Source organism: Anticarsia gemmatalis, chromosome 22 (assembly GCF_050436995.1).
Source record: "Anticarsia gemmatalis isolate Benzon Research Colony breed Stoneville strain chromosome 22, ilAntGemm2 primary, whole genome shotgun sequence".
Classification (NCBI taxonomy): Eukaryota; Metazoa; Arthropoda; class Insecta; order Lepidoptera; family Erebidae; genus Anticarsia; species Anticarsia gemmatalis.
This window is the reverse complement of record NC_134766.1, coordinates 2,825,109-2,848,787: the sequence shown is the minus strand read 5'-3', so window position 1 is coordinate 2,848,787 and position 23,679 is coordinate 2,825,109. Positions and strand designations below refer to the sequence as shown.

Genomic DNA, 23,679 nt, shown 5'->3' with positions numbered 1-23,679 from the left:
TAATCGAAAAAGTTGTAGTATTTTTTTGGATTTCCAAAAAATGACGTGTTATTTCGGGATATTTTAAGTACCGCTTTTCGACCATTTTATACTGCTTACAAGAGTAATTTAATAAGAAAGTGTGAAACATTAGAATGACACAAAATTGAACGTTTATCATAGTTTTAAAATGAATGAGTTTTAGAATGAATGAAGTTATTTTATTTTGGGAATTTATTAGTGTTCAATAAAAAAAAAGCTTTGATTAGTGTTAGCATTGTGCATTGTGTAAAAGGTGAAATAAAATAAAACAAATTAAATACATTTCATTTCATTTATCTGTTACGTCACCACAAATAGTATGACACAATATTACAGGATGGAAATCTTAATTTACAATATAATCTAACAAATTCATTATTGTTACACGGAAACATCGCACTTGGATCGCAGTTGGATAGAATCAGCACTCCTTACTGAATCATAGGAAAATAATATCGATACTTGTCGAGTACTCAATTATAAAAATCACAAAAAAAATTGACAAACGGTGCGTGCATACTTAAAATTAAAGACCACTGGAGTAAGAGAGTTTAATTCTATACCAAATACGATAGAGCGAGCATTCCTAAATGTTATTGGAAAGAACAGGCAATTAGGCATCCGATTGTCGCCAGGCCGTCTATCACACCGTCGCCAACCACACGAAGTGACATCACTTGTTCGAATATTTACACAGCTCGAGCGTCCACGACACGGTGTAAACGACCCAACGCTCACATTCACATGATTCAAAGCTTGGCAGGAATACAAAACTTGTTCGTTACATTAAAGCAGACATTCGGTACTTGCGCTAAATTACTAAGACCTTAAAAAATTAAAAGCATATTAATATGTTTTTTTTTTTATTAAAAAATCCTTGTAGACCCACACACTAATTCCATCACAACCTCCTAGTCTGATCACAGCTTTACTTACGATAACTTTACTGCTAACTATAAATTTTACCAGACGTAAGCGAAAAACTGATAATATTTATAACAAGTGCTACTAAAACCTGACCTTGTAATTATTCAAAATAATCGTAATTTGTGCAAGAGAAAAATATGTTGTAAAGAATACAGGTTTAAATAACACATTGTTTCACAACCAAAACTATTTTGAGTTTCAATATAAAAAGTAGAAAATAATCGATGCACCTCAGTTACTTTGTTTTATACAGTGCGAACGATAACATTTAAAATTACCGAAGAAAAAATAATTCAGGTGTTTTTTTTTACCAAACCATTTTTCTGACACGATACACATACCTGCATATAAAAATACATAATTTAGAACGCATTTATAACAAAAATTTACACCTTTAGTAATTTTCAACTTAAATCAAATTAGTAAAAAAACTGCCTTTTAATCATTGCCTAATTTTACAAAACGCAGGCTTAAAATGTTATTTGACTTTTAAAATACGGTAAACTAAAATCATTTGTATACAGCGTATACATTTGTGCGTTGTATACATAACTTATATATATTAAAAACACGCCTATATCTGGTAAAATTCTCCACACATTTAAACATAAAATCCATTAGTTAGTACGTAAGAGGTGAACACTTAATTTGTGCAGTTTTCATGAAATTATTTTCAGTTAATAGGTATAAATTTTGACCAGCAGTGGGACAATAAAAGTAAAAATTATTTAACATATGCTTTTCATTCGATTTGTGTATAAAAATATTGGGATATTGTATACGTCAAATAACTAAAATTATATTAAGAATTAAGATTGAACTGAACTAATTGATTTAGAATGTTAAATTTAAAATCAGAATCTAAACGTATAAAAAACAGAGGAAAGGACACGATTGTTGTTTAAATTAAATGATTGATCAAAATCCTAGATTAGTCTCAACTTTATACTTTCATTTTTTTAAATGATACGTGCACGCATTTACACAGCTTTCAATCAACAAAAACCAAAATTTAATTTAAAATCGATATCTATAACAATCATCTGCCTTGTTATTTAATAATTAACTTTTAAAGTACACAATTTAAGTGCTCACGTACAAGATATGATGACAAATGAATGCTCCACGCTAGAACTGGAATGCTTGTGGACAACGCGAATGAAATACATTTACTTCGGGATTAGTACAAAAATAATAGTGATTTTCTTTTGAGCTTTGGAAGTACGATAGAACAGTGATAATGTGATGTAGATAGCTTTATTCCTGTTATAACAATTATTGATAGATTTTGGTACAAATAATCTTTATTTATTTCTTTAATGGGGTATTTATCGAGCTATATAAAATGGTAATTATTATAATGAATGTTCGTTCATTCACAACCGAAGGTATCTTCAACTTATTATAAGAATAAAAAAGTAAAATTACTTCAATTTATTGATCTCAGAATAAACTTAAAATTATTGTGTATGTGCAGCAAAATTATACCAAAAATTACATGCATATTTTCATGCAAAAATGTAAGTGTTTTTATATAGCTCACAAACGCTAAAATCCTGTTCTTTTATAAGTTTCTTCAGCTATGCGTCAAATTATTACTGCTCTATCAATTAATCATAGCTCCGTAGCAGCAGTTCTAGAGAAACGACTCACAGACATATTTACAATGTAGAATATCAATAAATATTACGTTTATGAGTACCATGTATCGAGGAAACTAAAATCTACATTAATAAAAATATACGTAAGAATAGTCGTTGCTGGTAATCTTTTTCTCTTATTTAAGGATTTTAGTTTTATTCACAAAACATTCGATATAATCAAATGGATAAGGAAACTTTGACTACTTTAAGATCAAAAAATCTTTAGTGATGGTATTTAAAGCCTTTTCTTTATATCTGTGATTTTACAAAAAACTAAAGATAATAAAGATCAGGGCTTAGTACCAAACAATAATGAGCAAGTTTGCAAGAAATTTCGTTAAAATTAAACTAGGATTTCTCATTTCTAAACCTCAGTGGCTTAACCACAAACTCAAATGAACTTTTGTGATTATTCGGGGTGTTCTTGAAATTGCGGTTGAAAAAGGATATCGGCCGAGAGATCTGACTGCTAAACTAATCAAGAAATAGAGGTAAATTACCACCAACGACTGTCAAATTCTCAAACCAAAATCATCAAGAGAGAGAATCGTTTCAATAGAACTGTTTGCTCAACAATGTCACACATTGCGTAGACCGTAATACATAATATCTTAATTAGGATACACTAATGTACTTACACGTACGGCGCATGCGCCACCACTAAATGCAGACAGTGATCGAAGCACAGTGAACATATTGAGGGTACTTGTATAAAAATATAAAATATGTTATTCTAATGGTCAATTAGATTAACCATAGAATTTTTGTTCTTTGATACGAGTATTTGTGAAATAAAATGTTTATATACTTGCTGTCTTGTTAGTAAAAGTCGTGGAAGCTTGTTAGGTCATGTTTCGTTTATCAGGAGTTTTATAACAATTTCATTATTTAATAACTATCATATGTGCCTAAATGGATTTTTGGTTTCGTATTTTCGCGAATTGCAGTAGGTGTACAGCATTCAAATTTAATCCAAACGACGAACGCTTGGAAATGGGTGTAATCATTATAAGAATCAATCTAATTTCGTTTCAAGGTGTTTTTTCGTTCTCACTCATACATAGTTTTAAAATTGATTGATTTGACAAATTGATTGATTTGATTGAAATGACAAAACACTGTATAACTAAGAGCCTAAAAGTATTATTAAGACAGGTGTTTTGGATATTAACTTAAAATTCTGTTTAAAATCTAGTCAATTTTAAAATTAGACTTGGACTAATTTAATCTCTTTATTTGTAAATGACTAACTTAATTTTAGGATATTTGTAAAAGATTAGTGTAAAGAAAATTTGTAAAAATATTGCACGAACTAATTTCATTGTATTGAGCGTGCAATTATGCATACGCAAGGAACATAATGTACACGTTTTAGCCTTTCAAACAAGTAGTCTTTAATTTCTTCCATGTCGTTTTGGGTAAATAAATCTATACTAATATTATATAGACGCGAACGTCTGCTTGTTTATCGTACCTGATTTAGGAAAAATTTGGCTGCATAATAGATTATTCGGGGAAGAACATATGCGTTATACAAAAAGAAAATATACGGGTAAAGTCTTACGTATCAGTTAGTTCATAACATTTAATAAGTCTCAATAATTTTAACTAAATTATATATTGTAAATTTTTGCTTTGCCTATTTATTATAACCGGCTATGGTACACAGCAGTGTAACCTGCACTGAAAGGTTAGGCTGGCCAGGGTAAAATACTTGTTCGAGGTAATTCCCGTATTCTATAACATAAAAACTAACTGTCCACCCGCAGCTAAGCAATTTTATTTCCAAAAATCTTCTCTTAGTGCTCCTCTACACTTCCTAAAGAATCTTCATACCAAAATTTCAACTTTCTACGCTCAGTAGTTTCGGCTGTGCGTTGTCCATCAGTTTTATCTAAGATTATATTTGTATACAAGTACCCTCATATAAAACTACTAAGAAATGGACACTCTTAAAGGGTGAAAACCTAACACGTACTTATAGATTACGTATAATGACTCGGCCCTTCAGTAAACGTTTATACAAGTTAAGTCTTTAATATTATTACGATAAGGTTCATAGCTTAGTACATGTGAGATTGGAAACTTTGATCGATAGAATTGAGGCTGGTTTTGTGTAGTTAGGGAATGTGGAAGTTTGTATTCGCTCATACTTTAAATAAAATAAATGTCTACAAATGTGTAAGCATGGTAAATTCGTAAATTAGGTTATTTCATATGTTTTGTACCACGATAAAACTTGAAAGTGTGCTTGTCAATTAAATGATAATTATGGGTTACTGAATAACTGACAAAAAATCATTCAAATCTCAACTGGTAAAATAATTTGCTAAAAGCATAATTACATTTAAAATTTACCTGCTTTTAAAAAACCAATTACTAAAATGACCATTGAAATTAATTCAGCCTGCGTCTACGGGCAAACCTGTGCCAAAACGTCGGGTATTCCGAGGTAAAATACGTTCTTTCCCGTATCCAATTTAATTATTATTATATATGAATGAGCGAAATAAAGCACAGATTGGCAGTCAACTATCCGTCGACAAAATTGCAGACAGATAGACTGTTTAGACATATTTTCTGGTGAAATTGTTTCACCAGAAAAGATGTTTCTTTTATAAAGATCTTTCCCTTACTACATAAAACCAGTCTTCAAGAAAGGTATGTAAATAAATAAAATACTAAAGCAAGCACCGGTAGAGGTAGAAAGAGCTATGACATGTCCGACGACACTGTACAGAACCGAGGGGCTATCACGTAGCTCAGTTGACAACTATTTGCATGTCACTATGCTGTACATGGCTTTCTTCCTTAGAATATAGTGATTAACACGTTACGTCCAAGCAGCAATGTACTGAATAGTGACCATCAATTTGACGTACACTAGTTGTCAACTGAGATACGTTATAAGCCCGCTGATCATTCGGAGACACGATAGGGTGAGACTAGGGCACTGTACGTTGTAAATAATTAAATAAACATTTATATTACGTATAAGAAAATCTATAGAAAACGATATTGACTGAAATTATATTATAATGCTACGGGTCTGAGGGCGCGTTCCCACTATGTCGTGACGACAGATAATCGTGTAGTTTTAAGTAAGTCGTGTCGTTCTATATGTGAACACCTCCATTTAAACATATAAGCCACGACACTTAAAACTACACGATTATCTGTCATCACGACATAGTGGGAACGCGCTCTTAAAAGCGATTGAAAATTAAAGGTTAGGTAACTCGATCGAAACGTCGGGTGAACAAATAAGGTATCCTAACCTTTAATTTTCCATCGCGTTTAAGACCCGTTGCATTATAATATTATGTGTACAAGTCGCGAGAGTTTAAAGGGAGATTATAAGCAGTACAGAAACTTTGAAATAAAGTTTTAAATAGGTACGCGTTTTTTTGGCTAAGTCTTTAAGTGTTTAAGAACTTTCTTGCATTCAAGGTTTCATCATGATGTTTTGCTAAAATTATTTCTAATACACACATTACTTGTAAAAGTCAATTAAATATGTGTTTTTTTTTGGATTTGAACCGTCGACCTCTTGCATATAAAGAGAATGCTTAAACCACTTAGTTATTTTATTTCATCGTTTCCATATTGCTTAAAGTCTTTCTACTGTGACATCACACAAAGAAATCCTGTCATAAAAAACTGAGTTTTACTCGATCGAGTTTTTTACTCGATTTGTTCGCTCGATCGAGTACTCACTTTACTACGCGTTCTGTATTACAAAACAATTTTTACTCGTTGCCAAGTAAAATAGTAAAAAAAGTATTAAGGATCTGATATACACTAGAATTAAAATTGAAATAGTAAAATGTAAATAAAATTAAAAATCTATAAATATCGAATCATCTACGTATATGTATGTATAAATATTTATAAAATAAGTTTTGTCATCTACTGTAAATACTATATGAAACACGCGAAGCATATACACAGCTTATATATTCACATAACGCTAGCTCAGTGACGAAAAGGCTTAAGTCATCAACTCTTTCGTGTAACATAAGCTTTTCTGCAGTTGATAATGCAACAGACTTTAATACAGTTATAGATACTGTATTTTATATTGAACAAAATGAGGTTTTGTGACGTCATAATCCAGTATTTGACCAACCTTTATATAACCTTAGACCTACCAGTAAAATATTGAGAATTTAAATGGGATCCGTACTTTAGTAAATCAATATTAGGTCTACAGAAAAGTGCCTAGCACTATGAATGTCAAAAGGACGTAACATCTTATGGAATGAATCCGGTCTAAAATGAGGCGAATTATATTTTGTTCAAAGATTATCTTGGAATAAGGTTATAGTTCATTCCATTCGAACATCATGCAGTGATATCCAATTGGGTTGTCTTACACCCTTATTCTACTGAAGTTTCATTACAATAATTCAGTACCAAAAAGTAAGTTACATTTTCAATTCAAAAAGAGCTTAAGTGACACCACGTTAGAGCAACTTACGCCTTTCTACCACTAGTTACATCTCATACGTCAGGCCCTTGTCTCCCCCCCATCGTTCCCCCCACTCTCACAATACTATGGCAACATTATGTTACAGTACTCACTGTCAAACTAACGCTTATCTGATCACCTGTACCCTAAACCTTACGTCCGCTACTAATTCGTTATCTCGCCTATCTAGCTATCTCTCTTGCACACCAACCGTCCTAGTGCTATCTGAAAGAGAAAAAATACATTATTATTATGAAAGTAGTCAGAATTTCAAAATTTGCCGATTTTTTAATAATGTTCTACGCAATTTTTCGATGGGTTTTCGCAAATATGCCTCAGTTTTAGATAAATAATTGTTTGTAAGTTAAACATGTAAATGTTTTCGACCTATATGAAATTGATAATAAATATTTGTACAACAAAAAAATTTATGCCTACTTTGTTTTACGTTCGTCATAAAATAATAACGTAAGAAAAACAGCTTTTGAAATTATATTATGAAGCTTGTTATACCCGAAGGTGAAGCAGAGGTGTATTGTATAATTATATTATAATTGTCAGTCATCATTCAACTCCCAATACTAGGATCAGCACAACATATTTTCAGTGAAAATATGTGAATCACCCTCCATTCCATAGATTCATGAAATCACGTCTATCTCTTATAGTGCTAGGCAGAGAACATCCACCTGTCTCTATTGCCCACGTAGGTAAAGGCCAGAGAAGTTCCACTCATCTCTCAATAATAATAATCTTATATCTTATTATGTGTACCTGATGGTTCACTTGGTGTGGAACTCCTTGATGCAGAGCGCGCAGGACCACGAGCCCTCGGGCGGCGTGTCGAGCGGCGGCGCCAGGCAGTACATGTGGTAGCCGCGGTCGCAGTCGTCGCAGAACAATAACTGGTCCTACAACACATATTGATTCGTTTTAAACAGATATTTTTGATAAAATGCTTACGATGGTGTTTAGTCAGCTTGTTTATAGATATGATCTATGAACTACAGTCACTATGACACAGAGCATTGATGGTTATTTTTCGGCTGAAGGTTCAAAATCTAATCGAAATTATGTGAGATTATGGGTATAACATGATACCATTCGCTTAAACAGTGCAGAAAATACAGATCCAAAAATTATCGGATAAGTTAGGAATATGTCGTTTAAGTTTCGTTTAAGACTGACTGTTCTTTAAATCGTTATAGTTTCAGTTGAATTTACAATTTTATCAACCCTTTTCATTGTAAACATAATACTAAATCATCGTTTAACACGTTTTAAAGTACCCTTCATACTCTCATTCCGTGATGGGAGCAGATACGAATGATAAAATGTTAAGTTATCATCGTCTAACCTTAACACTTAACGGTAGTTTATCTACTCAATAGTGTCAAAGCTCATATAAAAACGCTATTGAATAAATAAACTACCGTCAAATGTACTCAGAAACCGGGGGTAGGTGTTGTACTCACATCATTATCACTGGTGCCGCAGACGGAGCAGCACTTGCACTCGATGCACTGCCAGCGGTACTTGCGCACCGACACGATCATGTTCACCGTGAACTGCAGGCACGTCGGGTGTCCTACACATATAGAAAATTGGTTATACACATTTGTATGACAGTTATATTATAATAAAATGTAGCGTTTTGGTGTCGATCCTGTTTTAGTAGATCAAATAATTAAGTAAAATGCAGTCTTAGGTTTTATAAAATAACCCATAACTGCCGTTACGCTGGGAAATGGTCTTGTTTAGACAGTAGTCGGGGACTTTTATGACTACCTATGTGAATTTCACTAAATAGATATTCTAATTTCGTAAGAGACTACAGGATTGACACCATAATATTCCATAAAGCTTAAAAATAAATAAAAATATAATTCACATATTGTAAGGCACATGACATTTTCTTACCTTATAAAATCTTCGACGACCATCACCGACCGTTACGGTACATTATCATTACATTATTCAATATAAGGGGAAAACATAATGTGCCGAACAATAGTGAAAAATAATAAAAAAAATAATAAACAACACTCATTAAACATTACTCGTGACATACAATTTATTTTTGAAGAAAAAAAATAAATGTCTAAAGGGAAGTGCACATTCACTATTCTTCAGCACAGCGATACTAAATAAAAATCGACTAAAATTCGAATCATACATTTTAATTCTGATAAAGTAGCGTTTTACAAAATAAAATAATAAAAAAAAAACATGAAATATTCAATATACTCTCGGGCTTATGCTAAAATAAAAGAAATATATTTTCCATATCAACGAGTTGGAAACAAACAATGGTTAATTTTTTAATCTTTGGGTATTCGCACTTATGCACTTCCCTGCAGGCATTATATTTTATTAAATTGCCGAGACAGCATTAAAATATATAAAAATCAACGGAATATATGATACTAAATAGACATTTATGATAACAAACGTCGGTACTATGGTACCATACCACACTAATTGTCAAAACATTCCTTGTTACAATCAAGTAATCCCAAACACAATAATTTAATAAATAACATAATTTGTAGCTATGCGTATACATTTTATATTTAACTATTTCTTCATCTATAGGGGTAATCATTTATTAAAAATTATTATTAGTGTAAATACATTCAACATAGATAAAAACTGTGTAATTCAGTTTGCGCGAACGATCGAGTTTTATTTGGTTCATTCATTTATTAACAAAAGTATCAGAATATTAAAATCCTTCTTGTAAAACGAATACATGATAAATATATACTTATTAACAAGAAACGACATCATACTTTATAAGTTTCGTTTAAAATTCGTATTACTGTAACGCTGTCTCCTTAGCAAGGCAGAGCTACTTTTATTATAGAGCTGTGCTTTCAACAGTAGATCTTTCTTCACATCCTTTCCATTATGTTTATTATAGCTATAAACAATTCCTTTGCCAAACGCTTTACATGGTCATAATAGTCATCTTGACCAACAACTTGACAGAATACGTAAATGTAATAAATAAATTTAATAAATATTTTTAATAAATATTTATTTAACATTGATGTAACTTAAGGACAGATTTCACGAGTGGAATATGGTTAGCCCGTCCTTCAGTATGACAACCATAAATATATCAACAATATCAAACTAACGGCATTTAAATTACACAACTGAATTTCAATAGATATGTAGTATTATTTAGCTATATAAGGGTGGTTTTAGTCAATCGTTCGCACAATCTACACATACACATAAGAACAGTGAATTATATAAAGGTTACAATTGCACATACTAAGGCACCTAAAAGACGAAGACACGTAATATATTGCTGATTATATTTTATACAAATTTATTGTACATTGAAATTAACTTTTTGTATTTTTATTTACTTGATAAGGACTTCACGTACTAAGCGATAACCGTAACACTGCAAGACTGCCGATCTGAACGTCGGCTAACATAATAATATAGAGTCTCGTAACTTTTAAAAAGATCTATATAATATTAGCCAAGGTAATACTTCGAATACAGTTTCCCGATATACACACTTCAAAATATTAACATTGATTCTCGTTTACACACAATTATCATTCAAAATTTGATCATTACCTAAGATATGTTCCTACATTTCTTTACTATGTTCAATTGGTCATAAAGCTTACATATTTACTACCTAGTCCTGATATCATATTTTCAAAATAACCTATGCCTAACTACCGAAAAATGCTAGCCTAATCCCGACTAGAAAATATGATATCATATTTTTCAACTTTATGAAAAAGAAAACTGTATCAAGGAATAAAATTGCCATGAGAGACTTTTACAAACAAACATACATACAACGAACACAAAGAAAAGATCCACCAGATCAAAAGCTTTGAATCATGCACAAATACTTGATTCGGAATCGAAAACACAAATACGATAGACTATGATTGTGTCATTGTTAACCATTTTATCCACAGCGCCCTAAACATTGACTGATGCCCGGTTTCTGTCGTTTTTATATGAGCTTACACGCTATTGAATAGATAAACTACCGCCAAATGTTCCTCTGAAACCAGGGGTGACTGTAGCAGTTCAATCATTATTATTTAAAGTGTCAAGTCACATAGTGCGTGAAGTCCTTCCACACAAAAAGTTAAATTCCAATATACTTAAATATTACATATTAGAGACGGTAACTTATTACTATTATATCCAAGCTCAATTCGAAAAGGCGAGCATAAATAGGCACAAGTTTAAGTACAAACTACCACTTGAAACCTTGTTCAATATAAATTATAAGGTACATGGGTCAAAATAATGGCCAGCCGAAAAATATACCGACATACCATTACACATCGACATCCAAGCACGAAATATTGTAACGCGATCATAAATTGTAGCTACTACTATTATTACTAATCGTAATAATAGTAGAACAACTTTGACACTAGGTTAGTGGTCAACCTAGTGTCAAAGTTGTTCAAACCGCCCGAAAGGCCTTTGACATGGCTTAACGACTGTTATCTTAATTAACAACAACCGGGACCGACTTTTTACGTGCCCTCCGAAGCACGGAGATGCGCTGTTCAAATACAAAGTGCGGTCACCCATCTATGGAATGACCACGCCAAGGTTTCCTTAACCCACAGATCGTTTACCGACCGGTGAGCGCAACTGGCTACGGGCACCTCAAAAATTGCCCTGCTAGTCACCTAATGTCGGTTAAAATTAAACATACATGAGGCTTGGAAAAATGGTATATGGCCATATTTTACGGCTAGCCATATTTGACCCAGGTACCTTATTTAGCAGTGCTACAACACTGTACCTTAAGCCTAAATAACTATAAGAAAGAAATATGTCAGTATATATGTTTATAATAATATGTCCATTTTAAAAACTTATAACTAATAACTAATGCCGTCTAAGATCTTAAAATTACAACAAATAAGCTATAGGAATGATGTTTCAATGTTATATGCGCTTACGATTCATTCTGTATCAGAAAAAATAAATAAATAGAAATATTTTTTATAAAATTTTGATATTGATGCACCTAGGATGCGTTTTCAAGACGTATACGTGTACGTGCACGTAAATTGTAATGTGTAAAAATCTATAATTATTTTCGGGCTGAGTATAATTTATATTTCAAATATAAAAGACTTATTTAAACGTATTAAATGAATATAAAACTTGCTTAACGCCAAGGTGCTACTATTTTAGCATCTCTATGAGTCTGAATATAACGTTAAAACAATCAAATATTTGAAAAAAATCAATTCTGTGTCAACAAGTAAATAAAATAACTATAATTTGATTAAGGCCATACAATAAGTACGGTATTAAAATATTTGAAAATCTGTCTAAAAAATCTATTAAATAATATTTTATTAAACTTTAGTTCTCTGTGAATTTAAGAACGATACAAAATGCATCGAGCGCATGAAACGTAAGCAAATAAAGGAGTTAGTGTTAACCCTTATTTCACGACCTCTGAATAACTATCGGTTAGCTTATCAGCCGGATATCTGCCAGGTAAGCTATCTGCTACTTATCCACAAGGCGTGAAACTGGCTCTTAATAAACTAGAATGATAATCTTTGGGTTACTACTCGAATGATAAACGGTATTATACAAAGGCACATACAAGCATCATGAAAGCTAATATGAGGCCAACCTACGATTATGACATGAATATGTGTGGCAGTGGAACTATTGATAAATTCCCAACGATACAACTTATCATATTACAGATTGAGTTTTGGATATAATTCGACAATTCAGGATACTTAAGTTAACTAAAAAGAAGTTAGTTTGGAGCATAAGGCTAAGACTGCAGATCTTTATTGACTACTCGCAAGCGACTGTAAAAAACTGTATACGGCAGCTTAGTAACTATTTTTGATATAAGGCCCGGCTGGAATATTTTCCGTCTAAGGGCGTGTTCCCACTATGTCGTGACGACAGATAGTCGTGTAGTTTTAAGTGACGTGGCTTATATGTTCAAATGAATGGATGGAGGACTTACTGTCGTCTACGACATTTTTTGCAGCGACGACAGATTATCGTGACAGTGGGGACGGCTAGATACGACAGTCTGTCACTAAACGATAATTTTTTTGACGACAAACAATCGTTATAATGGGAACAGCTAGAGACGACAGTCATCCAACGATAAATTAATCGTTACGACATAGAGGGAACGCGCTCTAAGGGGTTTAACCGTCTATTTGAAATAATACTCATTATAATCAAGTCACAGCATTCTACAAATATCTTCCTACTTTCCTTTACTTACTTTAACCGACAATTAAACAAATGCTGCAACTCGATTATACTATATAGACATAATCATAAGTGGGAAAAAGGGATTTTCATTTGGCGTCTTCCTCGTATGACCCGAAGAGTAGATATTATTTCCAAAAGCCATGCCGTGACATGATAAGTTGTGTTTCATTGGGAACGAAACTATTACTAAGATACACCACGACTATTATATACCTTTTTTCTTAGAAACAAACGTTTCTTCAAACCAGTTGTTGTACTTTTCGCTATTTTCATCCCGTTATAACTACAGTGACTATATATGACTGACAATGACAACAATTACCGGCTGTTTCTATGAAATAACTGGTAAGATCCGATTAGTAGTATGTACAATGTTCATCTTAAACGTGTTATTTACTTACTTTTATTGTAAATAAGTTATGTGTTTTCGTGAAATTTTGTTGTATTCACTTTTTATAACATGTTATTGAAAATATGATGATTTAAAAAAACTGCGCGGATATTGTAGTTACGTTTCATTTGGTTACTTGAATTTTTGTATTCGTTACCTATTTTGTACGATTTACTAAATTGACGAATTAAGGAGATATTTATTTATATTTGGCAAATGGCCAAACAAAATACATTGTCTACTGAGAATTTTTAATTAGTTTCGTGGATTCAATTTCAGTTTTAATAATATTATTATGTAATACAATCCACTAAACTAGTATATAGTATCCGTTTAAAAAAAAACCGATACGAAATTTTCATCAAGCATTTAGTCTCTAAAATCTATCAAAAACTTAACCATAACATGATTTTCCCCATTCAACAACATATCAAATCCGTAAATACATACAAAATACCACTAAAAACACACAACATTAATATGTACAAGGTATAAATGTGCGTAGTCGGGTGACTAAGTGTGTATGCGTGATAGTGACTCTCTCGTAGCGACGTAGCGTGACTAGATAAGCTAGGATAACTGAATGTACGGCGGCACTTCGAAGAAGCGAGCCTTTTTGGCATGAAGCGAAAGCTATGACTAAATTAACAATCTTTTTCGTGGACTGGAACATTTCTTTAGAATTAATGACTAAAATTATTTGGAAAATAATATTATATTCATTTGTTTTTAGAAAGAAAGGAAAATATGCTTGAGTTTTTGTTAAGAAACAAATAACGTTAGATTAAATGACTAAATTATTTGGAAAACCAACTCATTTCTATTTGTAAGAAAGGACATTATTCTAAAGTTTTCGTTAAGAAACAAATAACGGGTACAAAATACAACGGGATTATATTTGCAAATCACACTATTATTGTTCTATGGAGAAATCGGAACTGTGACTTCCACGCGCTTTGTTAGTGTTAGTAAAACTAAAGCGATGCTAACCATATTTTTTTTAATGTTTAATGTATGTAGATGCGGCTTTTTCTGAGATCTACGTTTGCAGTTGAACCGATATATTGTAACTTAGATGTATTTAGCTAGATTAACATTTCTAGTGTGATTTTTAAGAGTAGCACAATACGACACAGGAAGATTTAAAAGTAACTAACAAAATAGATAGAGGTTTAAGATTTTTTTTAAGTGGGATAACATTCTAATAGAAATGTCCAGCACCACAAAAAAAATGTATTGTCTAATACAAAAAACAATTTAGATAAGGCACTTGTACTCACTAAAAATAAAAACATGAGGGTATAATATTACAACAGACAACAATTAAAATATATCATTCATTTGGCATCCATTGTCACGTGTTGATATTTTAGCATGGCAACACCAACATCACATAGTGCAACATTCATATACAGATTAAAAAAACATCACAATGATATGTGATTAAAATTCCTACGGTTTATATTATTTTATTTTAAATATTATTAATATAATACTTATTTCAATTACTGTTAAGTAATGTTATTTGAACTATCATGCTGGTTTTTCATTTTTGATATAATATACAGATAAAAAACATTACTTGTTGCACTGATCTGTGCTTGAATATACAGATATAACTATTAAGTATAAGATTGTAAACCCACTCCACACTAGAAAAATGTACCTATAAGACACACAACTAATTCCGTGAGGGAATCGAACCCAAATATGTGCAGTGGTAAACCAGTGAGATAGTTAACTAACCCATGGATTTAATGAAAAACCAGCATGATAATTGAAATATTATAAATTTTACTCAACATCGTTAAAACAAGTGGAAAATATAGAAATTTATTGTGATGCCACTATTCTAATACAAATATAACATAATTAAGTTTTTAATATTTCAACAGAGTATGAAATCTGGAATGTATAATTTAAACATCTAACCACAAACGAACATCTTTGGTAAGACCGACGACACCACGGCGTGAGAAAAAAAAACAATTTTGAGACAGACACACATAATACTCGATTTATTCGACATACACATCGCGTTCATAGGTAGGGCTTTGACGCGATGGGGGGGAGACAGGGTACTGCCCATAATTATCATGAAGAAGCTTAGTTTGAGAAGCAAAAGTATCAAAATCATCAGCCGGGTAAGACATGGAACTGAGTATTTCGACTACGCCGTTAAGTTTGATGTTTTCTCGTAAATGCCTATGTCTCTCGCAGACGCGGTTCTCGAGATGGTAGCAGGTAGGTTTGGGGAGGCCGTTGCGCGGAGGCCTGCCTCTTCGCTTACCTGAGCGGCCGCAGTCCGAACAGCTGACTAGCTCTTCTGGCGTGCCCGTCTTTTTGTTCTCCCGGTCGTCGCCGAGGCAAAAATCGCAGTATGGTGATGGTGACGCCTATAGAGTGAAATTAATTAGTACTTTAAATAATATCTTAAGTCTCCAACCCGCATTTAGCCAGCGTGGTGGACTCAAGGCCTAACCCCTCCCTCATTACGAGAGGAGACCCTTGCCCAACAGTGGGACAGTAATGGGTTAAATTCATTACTAATTTTCATTTTCATCATTAAATATCTTGGCGTCATCAACGATAAATATCATTCAACACCTAAAGTATTTATTTATTCAATATAATTGGTCCATATCCAGTTTGAAAAGATGTAGTTTTTTTTATTTAAGAAATCATAATTTTGTGGATAGTGTGCTAATCCCTTTAAGTCATTGTTACTTTTTCAATGTTACAAAACAAACACAAATATACATTCGTCTTTTGATCACACTTTTCGCGATAATAAATCGACACTGAATTGTAAAACGGTGCTAAAATTCAACTTAAGAGGAAATTTACAAGATCATCAAGTGTTTTAGAGTATTGTACCTTAGTATCAGGTTCCTTATGGTCCATAGGGGCGCCACTAGCTGACGGCGCGGGTGCTGGCGCTGCGGCGGCAGCAGCAGCAGCAGCAGCGGCGAGTGGTACATGCGCCGAGTCCGAGCTCGACGTGTCGGCCGAGGCCGGGCGCGGCGGCGGCGACCGCCGGGCCGCGGGCGTCGGGAGCCCTGCTGTACACACCACGCTCAGTATATTGCGAACATTTAAATAATTACGTTAAGCAAAGCACGGTGAAAGCGTTTGGTTGAGTGGAGTTAACCAGTGAGTTAGTAAGCGGTTTGTAAATTAAAAACAAATTAATTTGTACCGTTAAATTTTGGAGTTGACATTGATTTGTAGTTTATCCATAACGAAACTAAAGAAAATTGGGTACTTGGGTCTATTTACAGTAGTTTCTACTAAGCCGCCACATATCCATAATGAAACAATTTTTTTATATAAGATCTCATTTTATATCTAAATGAATAAAATACCAATCAATGCTTTCAAATCTTAATTACTACCAAATTGTTAAAACTATTGTAATTGTAGTTCAAATCGTAGTGGGTCATAGCGTGTACTAAATATTTGTGCAACATAATATACTAACATCTAACATTAACACACATCTTTGAGAACATTTTGAAACCGACTATGTGCGTATACACCCGTATACGTAAGTTCCGAGCGTATACGCAACAAGGCACTCGCTTTAAAAACGTTCCAAAAAAAATTCACGCAATAAACACATTCTAAATTATAAATCTAAGTGCAAACAAAAAAACAAGCATTCACTAATTTACTCGAACAGTATAATTCAAACAATAATAAAATCTAATATCTAAATAAAACATTTAGACTAGTCATTCATCTATATCGATTTAATTTTTACTTTTGTCTAAAATACGCATGCCACATTTAATCGACTACGGTGGGAGCCAAAATATAGAAAAATTTTATGGGCAAGCAATGTAATTCTCATGAAATATTTTCTAGGTGTATAGATTTTTAATCAGGTCAAGGCCCAAATTGTCCAGAACAAGTCCTATAAGACGGAAATTGTATACTTAATAGGATGTAGTTTGTCTCTATCTGTCTGTCTGTTGAAAACTTTTACATGTGGTCAATTGGCTGACACTGACGTAGATGAGAGTAGACTGACTTATTAAAGAAACAGTGTAACGGACTGTACGAACTATAATTTGGAGTACGATCCATGTAAAGAGAGAGCTGAGCTTTAGGGAAAAACATCTCAAGATACGGAAAGACCACGTTTATCGTGTCGGTGGTGGATTCGTGAGCTAATCTACATAACTAACTACAACAAAGCACCCACTCACCAGTGCCAACAACAGGATTATTCAGAAAGGTGACATAACTGTCTTGATACTCCGTGGCGGGCTGCGGGGGCGCGGCGGGGTGCGCGGGCGGGGTGTGCGCGCCGCCGCGACTGTCGCGCGAGTCCCCGTCGCTGGCGCCGGCGGCCGGCCCGCCCGCGCCCGCGGCCGGCTCCTTGTGCGTGTGCGTGAAGTGGTACGTCAGCCCCGGCCGGGTCTTGTACTTCGCGCCGCAAACTGTCCATGAAATCTCTTGTTACAATTTATACATAAGAATTATGTGATTGGATTTTGTTTTGTGCTTATCAAGTGAAGTTTATCTTAACTTCAGTGCATTTTTGTAGCTATACAAATACATTTAGATTACAGTCATGACTTCTATATCGGTGTTCGTCAGACTATACCTCTTCATCTTTATAAACACTACGTATACGTTGATTTTAGACCATTTTAGTTACAAATGAGAAGCTTAACTTAACCACAAAACAAAACCCGACCACGTATCAACAACAGTATATAACACAACATATTGAAACACTTACTCACCGTCCGTGATGCCTCCGTCTGCACACACAGTAACAAGTTCGTGTATAATACGTAAAGAGTGAGTTAGCGTCAACAGAACAGAACAGAGGAGGCACCACGACGGCGTCGGCGAACAGAAACGAAGCCTTCCAATAATTATCCGTCATCAATCATTATGTATTGCCGAGGTTTATAAGAACATTCTTGATTTTACTTGTTTAAAGTTTGGTGCACTCTGGTTTTGATATTTTTGATGAATTTGTCCCCAAGATATCCCCATACAAATTTTAATAAAAAACCAAAAGAAGAATTTCTCGATTAAATATTACCCTAGGATTGAAAAAAGATGATTTAATATTTTCGGCGCGTTAGTTTGAATGAAATTCTAATAAAAAAACAATTTACTGCGTATAATGAAGATTGAAATAACTTTACCATAACGTTTTTTTTAATTTTGAAGACAATGCAGTTAATTTAACCCCAAAAAAGAGTGCACAAAACTGATTTTAATCAAAATATATCTCAAAAATTTCATTTAACTCATAAAAATGTTCTCAATATTTCCAGAATGTTCTTATATTAACAAAAAGTGGTGGAAAGCCGGCCCGTCGTGATTCATTCTATGTTCAGTTCTAAGGACGCTCCGCGGGGCAGGGTATGATTGATGACTTCAAATCTATGGATCGCCCAGCGCAAAGACTTTTTGTTCAATTTAAAATATTACAAGTCGATGCTGTAGAGTTTGCTCTGAAATAAATGGCTAACAAATAACAAATAAAACGTTATAATATGTATAGAGTTGATTCATTGGAATAATATTAAAGAAACATTTAATAGTATATCTTTGTGTGTAACAATATGCCTAAAAACTTACATTTCAAAAATATGACTTTGATTAAAGGTATACATATGTAAATTTCAAAGAAAAAAATAATTTTACGAAAGTACATTTTAGTATAATAACATGAAATAAACATTTTAATATACTTTTGTATGTTAGATGATGTAAAAAACTAATATTATTTCAATGAACATAAAACTCTATTTCATCCGCAATCCGTAATATTTCGAACCGATTCCTAAATCACTGTAAGAAATAAATATACGACGCACAAATTCCTAACATTTCTTCATAATTTCGAAAAACACAGCAAAATAATGACGTCATATCCGTACGAGCAAAGTCTACAGCTCACTGACCAGATCCAAACTTTGGAGTCATTATAAAGAACTACTACAAGAATAAAAACTTATACATTGGATAATTTTATTTGTTATTCAACATAAATATTTCTTGTATAAATTCATAACAATCTTTGGGTGATAATAGTACACTGTCGTGCACAAAACTGACCTAGTTTATACCTCATTTGAAAGGAAATGTTGGTGTAAAGTGTCCAATTTTTGTGCACGGCAGTGTAGTTTGGATCTAAGAATAACATCGCCTAATACTTCACTGCTCCACAAACATACAAGAAATAAAGAAAACTATAGACTACATTACCCACAATTTATATAAAAAGTGTCCGAACTAACCGGTCAATGTCGACATTGTACAAATAGAAACTGAGAGTAACTTATAACTTAACCTATAATGTCCACATTGACCGGTTAATGCTACACATTTGTATCTGTAAAATTTCTATAGCGCATAATAAAAGTGTCCTATTTCATTGTGTATTATAAATCAGTGTATAATCTTTATAAAAACCGATAAAATTTGTCTCAATATTAAAAACGTTTGTAGGTAAATGTGTCATATAAGTAACATTAAATAATAGAATACAATTGATAACCAAACGCATAAGAGTTGTACAATGACTAAAATTTTACCTATAATACTGTAATTTTGATTTAAATACCTCAAATTATGCTTTAGTATTATGCCTGTGAGCTCTTAGCCTAAAATACAATTTTATATATTTGCCAATTATAATAAGATGCCTAGTCTTAAACCGCACTTGGCCAGCGTGGTAGACTCAAGGCTTATCCCCTCCCTCATTCCGGGAGGAGACTGTGGCCAGGAGTGTGACATTAATGGGTTAAATTTACTTTTATATGCTTAGTAATAAAGATGCATACATATTAAAACGTGGTATAAAACTTTTTCACTGTAAGAATCTGAATTACCATCATTGTTATAGAATTCAAATTGAAAAGAGTACCTAAGGCAGGCATGAAATGCTTCTTGAAACAGGTTTAGCCGATTGAATTGAAACTTTCATGCTGAAATCTTAATGTGATTGAATTATCACCTTGAAATTTGGGAATCTTTAGTCAGCTACCCAGAATTAATAAATAACTATAATAATTTATAGTACACTGGGTTATTTACGACATCAAGACGTCCCCAGCTCTAAGATATTATACCAAAAAGTAGTAAATTTTGCTAATACAATTACCTCAAAATTTAGTTACCCTATTACTCAAAAACTCCTAATTTAATTTAGCTTACAATATTAGGCAATTTTAATAAATAAGACACATTACAGGCAAGAAATCGAAATAAATTTTGACACAGGCTCAGCAATTTAGCTCGCAAAACTTTAGTCATTGACCATAGACGAAAACAGAGAATTTTTCCTAATATTATGAGAAAAAAAATTGAAAAAAATAAATAAACTATCACAGACACATGAGTCGTCACGTTCAAACCAATCGGTGCGTTAATTTAAAAAAAACATTGTGATAATTAAATTGTGATTAATTCATAAGATCCGGTTTATAATAGTGACATGAGCTATGATTTAATTGACCTACTATAATTACTATACCAAACGACACATACACAAAACGTTTATTATTGCTAATTAATTTTGAAGTTAATTACAATTTACTAATTGTTGAATTCTTATTTGTCCTAATTTTACTCTTACTCTTAGGAAATTCATTTCAAGACACAATTTCTATAGAATGTAAAGGGCGGAGGTTCGTGCCACGACAGAGATAGGAAACCGAGAAATGAGACGGCGACCGGTACTTTAAGTAATGCATATGAAACAGTTCGCAAGTAAGACCAAAATATGAGACAAATCGTAAGTAAAGACACGGTCGCAGTCTTGTATCTTTGTCTTTGTTGCGAACCGCCACTTTTAGAAATAAGTTTAATGGCCAGTTTCACTTCTGGATAAGTATCGGTTAGCTTATCAAATGGAATATATTTTCTATCTAGAGCTTATCCGATACTTCCATACCGTGAAACTAGCCCGAAAAGAAGAGCGTAAGCGACTTATGTTTCAAAACATATGATGATGTTTCTCTCTTAACGCGAATATGTAAGCTGAATTAATATTGCGATGAATTAGCCTTAATATATTTTAGAACGACAAAAAGGCACAAAACGCCTTCCAATGAAACAGGCCATTGCATCCACACATTTAAATCATAGCTGCATGTCGAAGAAAACACATTTAAAGGCGATTCTCTTTACAAGTCACACATTAAACCTTATAGAAAACCTGATTAAGTTATTCTTTGTTCAATAACATTGCTATAACACTGTTTAACGAACAGATTTTTACAAATTTCACTAGTATTCTTCTCCTGAGTGATTTCACTGCTTATGAATAAGTATCGGTTAGCTTACCCAGCAGAATATTGTTAGTTTTTCAAATAGCTTTATCAATCGGACAGGTTGTACGTCACTTATTCATAAGCCTATGAACTCGGCTCTTGGGAGAGGAGTGCAAGACGGAACAGATAGACATCGTCGTTGTTACGCCTCTATTACCTACTCCAAAATCTCTTGCTTTTATTATTTTATTATCTGGCAACGGTTGACGGCCATGTTCACACGCAAAGTTATTTGGCGCGTACCTACACTAAAAACTCTGATATAATTGTGTTTGTTGACGAATACACTATATCATATGTTGTTACAAAATGTTATTGAACAAAAATAACAGTGATTTTACAAGGTTTCTCACTCACAGTTCGAGTAAAGGGAATGGCATATAAACAATTTGTAAAATATAACTAGTCTAGCCTACATTATAAATAACACACTACGCTAATGTATTTCGATAATAAAGATAATTACGTGGCAGTGTAAAAAAACATTACTTTTTTTAGATTTTTTTCAATTCATTGGTGTTTTCAGTTCCGTATTAAAATTTTTGCTTTTTTTGAACTTTCAGCTGTAATTGACTGATTTTGACTGATCATTTTAAAAAGTCAAAACATGGAAAGGAGGATAAAACCTAAGGAATTTTGCAAGCATTATGGGTAGTATGTTAAATCTACCATCATATTGAATTAGACAAATAAACAAGTACTATAAAAATGCCTATTTCTCTAGCTTTCTTACGCACTTTTACCAGCATTTGAAACATCGTATTTCAATACCATATATCAAAAGTATTAATCGTTTTTTGTAGTTACGTACTTCTATAATTATATTATGCCCCCTTCCACGTTTGACAGTTCAAAACCCCCAGTCAATGTACGTACACATAAAGACAACTCCCAATAACTAAATACGTATCCACTAATAGGTGCATTCGAAGAACAATCGTGTATAACATCTGTCTTTACATGTACACACACATTATATAATTTTTACTAAAAACTGAACCGCGTTTTGCTATCAATGTTCCTAGTTTTGTAGAACTATTTATTGTTGTCTCAATGTATAAAATTTACCCAGATCTTCTTAGTTTTTATATTAAAACCACGATACTTAACAGGACTGAAAATACTGCTATCCTGACTCAAAAAGAAGTATTTTAGCACATTTTATTCACAGTACATTGTCCTTTTCTTTCTGGTAAGAGTAAATAAGACAGAATATACTTTTACCAAAACAATACAATAAGATTATGAAAAGTAAGATCAGTAAAAGACCTACTCATCTTATGTACATTGGCTTAAACCGTGCGGCTGCTGGGGAGGGGTCTCCTCGCAGACTTACCCCCCGCTTCTGAGTACTTTTAAAGGTAGTTTATCTATTCACTAGCGTTTTTTATACGCTAAACTATAAACTACAGCTTAATGTACCTCAGAAACCGGGGGTTAGAGAAGGGTCGGGTATTGAGTCCATCCCACCGTGAAGCACACTAACCAAGATTGGAGACTATACCTAACGTAAATAAATGTTTGAAATAAATTTTGTCTACCTACCAGCGATTCTAGCTGTAGTCTATTTAAGGAACATTGATAGCAAAACGCGGTATCTAACATATTTTATGAGCAATGGAGAAGACTAATGGGAAGTATATCGGTTCC

General features: G+C 33.1%; 1 protein-coding gene across 2 annotated transcripts in view; it reads right to left on the bottom strand.

The window, feature by feature from the left end:
* Nucleotides 1–299: 299 nt before the first annotated feature.
* The window catches only part of LOC142982742 (zinc finger protein ubi-d4-like), a 31,685-nt gene continuing 8,305 nt past the window's right edge, over nt 300–23,679 (bottom strand). The window contains exons 7-12 of one of the 2 annotated variants that reach the window (XM_076129418.1): nt 17,935–18,168; nt 16,601–16,785; nt 16,014–16,119; nt 8,538–8,650; nt 7,837–7,973; nt 300–7,287 (exon numbers count right to left, since the gene is read on the bottom strand). In XM_076129418.1, the coding sequence (XP_075985533.1) occupies nt 7,845–7,973; nt 8,538–8,650; nt 16,014–16,119; nt 16,601–16,785; nt 17,935–18,168 (767 nt within the window). In that variant the 3' untranslated portion in view covers nt 300–7,287; nt 7,837–7,844. Of the gene's footprint in view, nt 7,288–7,836; nt 7,974–8,537; nt 8,651–12,467; nt 16,120–16,600; nt 16,786–17,934; nt 18,169–23,679 lie in introns of those variants that run through there. The other variant, XM_076129417.1, reaches the window with a different exon arrangement.